This window comes from Plecotus auritus (genome assembly GCF_963455305.1).
Source record: "Plecotus auritus genome assembly, chromosome: 3".
In the NCBI taxonomy this organism is placed as follows: domain Eukaryota; kingdom Metazoa; phylum Chordata; class Mammalia; order Chiroptera; family Vespertilionidae; genus Plecotus; species Plecotus auritus.
Genome location: NC_137772.1, coordinates 125,495,560 through 125,501,246, shown reverse-complemented (window position 1 = coordinate 125,501,246; position 5,687 = coordinate 125,495,560). Strand labels below are relative to the sequence as shown.

The window sequence follows — 5,687 nt, the reverse complement described above, 5'->3', positions numbered from 1 at the left end:
GGTTCTATAACTATATTTCCATCTCAACAACACTGGGTATTAATTGTCTTCCTTATTGTATCAGCCAGATAGTGATGGGGGTGTAGTGGTTTTCATTTGTGTTTCTCTGAAGATAATTGATGTTTAATATCTTCTTATAAGTTTAATGACCATTTGAATATCCTCCCTTGTTCAGAGTTTTTTCCTAATTTCTTGATTCTGGAAGAACTTTGCTTTATTTTTTACTTCCTTTATTTTTGTGAACATGAGAGAAAATTAGTGTCCATTTAATATATGTCTGGCTCATATTCATGTTCATGGTCGATTGTCAGAGAAAATAATAGCTATACTAATAATTATGAGAGATAGTATTTTTGAATGCTTACTCTGTAGTATCTCATTTCATCTTCACAAAGACCCTAAGAGATAAGATGCTATTATCCCCTTTTTTATAGAAGAGTAAACTGAGGCACAGAGAGTTTCAGTAATTTACACAGGATCACACAGTTAAGTAAGTGCCTGTGTTGGGATTTAAACCCAAGCAATCAGTCTCACTCTAGGGCTTGAAGGCCCTGCCACCCACACCCACTTGAACACACACAAGAGAGATTATGCTCCTTCATCACCTGGCTAGATGGAACTTGGAGGCTGGTGCCTCCTTCCTAAGGATCCCTCCCACTTTGCCACCTTCTTTGTTTTCCCTGTGCCATAAGTGTCCCCTCTGTTTCCTCTGCTGACTCACAGCTCCTTTATGGGGTGAGGCTCTTGGTTATACATTTTGATGTCATTCTTATTAAAGGAACGGAGGGAGGGAAATTGGTTGTCTCATAAAAGGCTTAATTACCACCAAGATAAAAACTACTTACCACTAAGGTATTTCATAATCACCATCAAGAATCAGCATCTAGGTTAGGTGCGAGCTGAGCAAAGTGGGGAGTGTGGACGCCGAGTTTTCTGTTTCCATCATACAGACAGCTCTACTGTCTGTATTATTTAGGCACAAGATGGTCAATGTGCCTAAAACCCGAAGGACTTTCTGTAAGAAGTGTGGAAAGCATCAGCCTCACAAAGTGACCCAGTATAAGAAGGGCAAGGATTCCCTGTATGCCCAGGGGAAGAGGTGCTACGATAGGAAGCAGAGTGGCTATGGTGGTCAGACAAAGCCAATTTTCCGAAAGAAAGCTAAAACCACAAAGAAGACTGTGCTGCAGCTTGAATGTGTAGAGCCTAACTGGAGATCAGAGAGGATGCTGGCCATTAAGAGATGCAAGCATTTTGAACTGGGAGGAGATAAGAAGAGAAAGGGCCAAGTGATCCAGTTCTAAGCTTTGGGATTCTTTTTTTTTTTTTTTTTAAATAAATCTTTATTCAGATTATTACAATTATTTCTCCTTTTTCCCCCCATAGCTCCCCTCCACCCCTTTCCCACCCCACCTTCTGCCCTTACCTCCCCCCCACTGTCCTCATCCATAGGTGTATGATTTTTGTCCATTCTCTTCATGAACCCCCCCATACCCCTTTCCCCCTGAGAATTATCAGCCCACTCCCTTTCTATGCCCCTGATTCTATTATATTCACCAGATTATTCTGCTCCTCAGGTTTTTAATTCACTTGATTTTTAGGTTGGCTTGTTGATAGATATGTGTTTGTTGTTCATAATTTTTTCTCTTTACTTTTTTCTTCTTCCTCTTCTTTAAGAATACCTTTCAGCATTTCATATAGTACTGGTTTGGTGGTGATGAACTCCTTCAGCTTTTTCTTATCTGTGAAGCTCTTTATCTGCCCTTCAATTCTGAATGATAGCTTTGCTGGGTAGAGTAATCTTGGTTGTAGGTTCTTGCTATTCATCACATTGAAAATTTCTTGCCACTCCCGTCTGGCCTGCATAGTTTCTGTTGAGAAGTCAGCTGACAGTCGTATGGGTGCTCCCTTGTAGGTAATTAACTGTTTTTCTCTTGCTGCTTTTAATATTCTCTCTTTGTCTTTTGCTCTTGGCATTTTAATTATGATGTGTCTTGGTGTGGTCCTCTTTGGATTCCTTTTGTTTGGGGTTCTGTGGGCTTCCTGGACTTGTAAGTCTATTTCTTTCACCAGGTGGGGGAAGTTTTCGGTCATTATTTCTTCAAATAGGTTTTCAGTATCTTGCTCTCTCTCTTCTTCTGGCACCCCCATAATTCTGATGTTGGTACGCTTGAAGTTGTCCCAGAGTCTTCTTACATTATCTTCAACTTTTTGGATTTTTTTTTTTGCTTTTTGCTTTTTCGGTTGAGTGTTTTTTGCTTCTTTGTATTTCAATTCTTTGACTTGATTCTTGTGTTCCTCTATTCTGTTTCTGGGTCTCTGTATAATATTTTTTATTTCAGTCAGTGTATGTTTAATTTCTAGTTGGTCCTTTTTCATATCTTCGAGGGTCTCGTTATATTTATCGGCCTTTTCTAGGATATTCTTAAAAAGTCTTATAACGGTGGTTTTGAATTCTATATCCAGTCGTTTGTTTTCCTCCATTTCTTTCGTTTGTGATCTGATTCTTTGACCCCGCATTTTCACTGAATCCCTGAGTTGGTAAGGTAGATATTTGTGCTAGGTTTCCAATATGGCCCAGTGGGTCTGCTTCCCCAGTTAACCTGAGGTAGACACTCTTGGTGCACCCCTTTGTGGACTGTGTGTACAGCCTTGTTGTAATTAAGTCTTTATTGTTGTTGGTATCACTGGGAAGAATTGACCTCCGGGCCAGTTGGCTGTAAGGATCAGCTGTGTCTATGCTGGGAGAAGTTCGGTGCTGGAGACAGCCTTATAGGATTAGACTTGCCAAATTGCAATAGCCTCTGTGCTCAGCTTGGATGGGGTGGAGTCTCAGTCTTGGCTTCCTGTCAGCCCCGCCCCTGCGCGCATGTGCGCTTTCAGTCCTCCGCCTTCCCCAGCTCGAGTCTCCGCCTGAGAGTCCAGACTCCCCCCACAAGAGCGTGGGTCCCCAGGGGCTCGCCTGGAACTGGGGTTCACTGCAGTCAGAACTGGGGCTCGGTGCAGTCAGAATCCTCTGACTCCCATCCACTAGGGAAAGCCTGTGGCAACCCCCGCAGCCTTTGTGCGCACCGGCGCGGCGTGTGCGCACTTTCAGTCCTCCGCCTTCCCCGGCTCCTGAGTTTCCGCCCGAGAGTCCAGACTCCCCCTACAAGAGCGTGGGTCCCCAGGGGCTCGCCTGGAACCGGGGTTCACTGCAGTCAGAACTGGGGCTCAGTCCGGATCCTCTGACTCCCTTTCACTAGGGAAAGCCTATGGCTACCTCCGCAGCCTTTGTGCGCACTGGCCCGTGTGCGCCTTCAGACTTCTGCCTTTCCCAGCTCGCGGTCCGAGGCTTCCTTCCCCCTTCCGCCAGAGGAAGTCAGCCAAGCTCTCAGCCGCCCTTCCTCTCTGCGCGCACAAAGCCCCTTTGCCGTACCTCCAATTCTCTGTGAGCTTTTCTCCTTCCTTCTAGTTGTAGAATTTTCACTCAGCCTGCTTTCCTGTGGTTCTGGATGGTGTCCGTTCTGTCTTTTAGTTGTAGTTTTGAAATTGTTGTGCGAGGCAGCAGTTTAGGTGTTTACCTATGCCGCCATCTTGGTTTTCGGGATTCTTTTATTTTTGAGAGGAAAATGTTAAAGCTGTAGAAAAAATACCTCTATAAAAATAAATGCAGTGATGTTCTCAAAAAAAAAAAAAAAAAAGAAAGAAAAGAAAGAACCAGCATCTACACAGAAGGAAAACTGATGGAAAATATTGGAAAATATTCCAATGGAAAATACAGGCTCCACTCTGGCCCTTAATCATTTACCTTTGGGCTCAAACAATGGCCTAAATAATAATAATACTATCTAATAAAAGAGTTATATGCAAATTGACCGTACCTCCGCTACACCCACAAGCCACGCCCACCAGCCAATCAGGAGTGGGTATGCAAATTAACCCAATCAAGATGGCTGCAGCCACAGAGAGAGCAGGAGGCTTGGGTTTCCCCGGCAATGGAAGAAGCCAAGCTTTCCGCCTACCCTGGCCTGCCTTGGTCTCCGCTTAAGGCTACAAAGTTTTAATTATAGAAGATAAATAAATCCCAACAAAAATGGCTGCATCCTCAGAGTGAGCAGGAGGCTTGGCTCTGCTCAAGGCTACAAAGTTTCAATTATAGAAGATAAATAAATCCCAGATACCAGGGCCTCCGTTTGGGTCACCAGGGGGCGTGGCCAGCCTGCAAACCACCACAGGCCCCTCACCCAGGCCGCTCCATGCCCTAAGGGAACCCCCACCCTGATCTGGGACACCCTTTAGGGCAAACCAGCCGGCCCCCACCCATGCACCAGGCCTCTATCCTATCTAATCCTATCTAATCAAAGAATAATATGCAAATTGATTATCACTCCAACACACAAGATGGCTGCCCCTATGTGGTCAAAGATGACTGCCCCCATGTGGACACAAGGTGGCCGCCACAAGATGGCCAGCGGGGGAGGGCAGTTGGGAGGGACCAAGCCTGCAAGGGAGGGCAGTTGGGGGTGGTCAAGCCTGCAGGGGAGGGCAGTTAGGGGTGACCAGGCCGGCAGAGGAGGGAAGTTGGGGGTGACAGGGCCTGCAGGGAAGGGCAGTTGGGGGGAACCAGGCCTGCAGGGGAGGGCAGTTAGGAGTGACCAGGCCTGCAGGGGAGGGCAGTTAGGGGTGACCAAGCTTGCAGGGGAAGGCAGTTAGGGGCAAACAGCCTGGCAGGGGAGCAGTTAGGCATCAATCAGGCTGGCAGGGGAGTGGTTAGGGGGTGATCAGGCTGGCAGGCAGAAGCGGTTAGGGGCAATCAGGAAGGCAGGCAGGCGAGCAGTTGGGAGCCAGCAGTCCTGGATTGTGAGAGGGATGTCCCAGATTGGAGAGGGTGCAGGCTGGGCTGAGGGCCACACACCCCCATGCATGAATTTCATGTACCAGGCCTCTAGTAACAATAATAATAATACTGGAGTATCTCCAATAAGCTCATAATCAGCCACCATTTGAGTAAACAGAGAGGCCTTGTATCTTGGTCTAAAGACCAACAAACTTGAACTCCACTGAAAAAAAGGGAAAAAGTACAGCCAAGAGCTAACCAGTGTCAGCATATCCAGCTCCTCTGACTCTAATCACCTGCTACCTCTGCGAGGCAGGTTTCAGGGCTATATGGAAGGTGGCCCTTAGGGGCTAGGCTTCTTGTCACATCCTATGGGACACTGAAGGTGCCTGGAAAACTAAGTGCTGCCAATTTGACCTCACCTTCCCTGCTTCTTCTCCCCGACTTCCAGCCTCTGAATCATGACAGTAGCCTCACCTCTGGTCACTATGTCCTTCTTGCTCACCCCAAGCCCCTGCCAGAAGACAAAGCCTAAGTGGCGACACTGAGCCTGGCACTTCCTTGGCCCCCTGTCAGCAACATGAGGAGCCCACTGTGGAAGGGACAGGGCTTCTGTGCCAACCAGGCTCCCTGCAGCTCACAGAACACCCCATTCAGTTGCACATTTCTGTGCCTGGGCCCCTCTAGCTCCTCTTTCACTCTTCCTCCCCATCTTTGTCTCACCAACACATAGACTTTCTTCTTGACTCTAATGGAAGCTTCCAATGCTGCTCCAGGCTGGGCCAAACCACCCTTGGCTCCCCAGCCCACTGCTCTTGTCTATGTGGAACACACTTGACAACATGAGAGACCATCTGTCTACCCCCAA

The 5,687-nt window shown here is 47.1% G+C and overlaps 1 protein-coding gene across 1 annotated transcript; it reads left to right on the top strand.

The window, feature by feature from the left end:
- Nucleotides 1-983: 983 nt before the first annotated feature.
- On the top strand, nt 984-1,304 carry LOC308244421 (large ribosomal subunit protein eL42-like; the record flags this gene model as incomplete). Its single annotated transcript, XM_080660384.1, has 1 exon — nt 984-1,304. The coding sequence occupies one exon, from the start codon at nt 984-986 to the stop codon at nt 1,302-1,304; it is 321 nt and encodes a 106-aa protein (XP_080516510.1).
- Between the last annotated feature and the right edge of the window lie 4,383 nt (nt 1,305-5,687).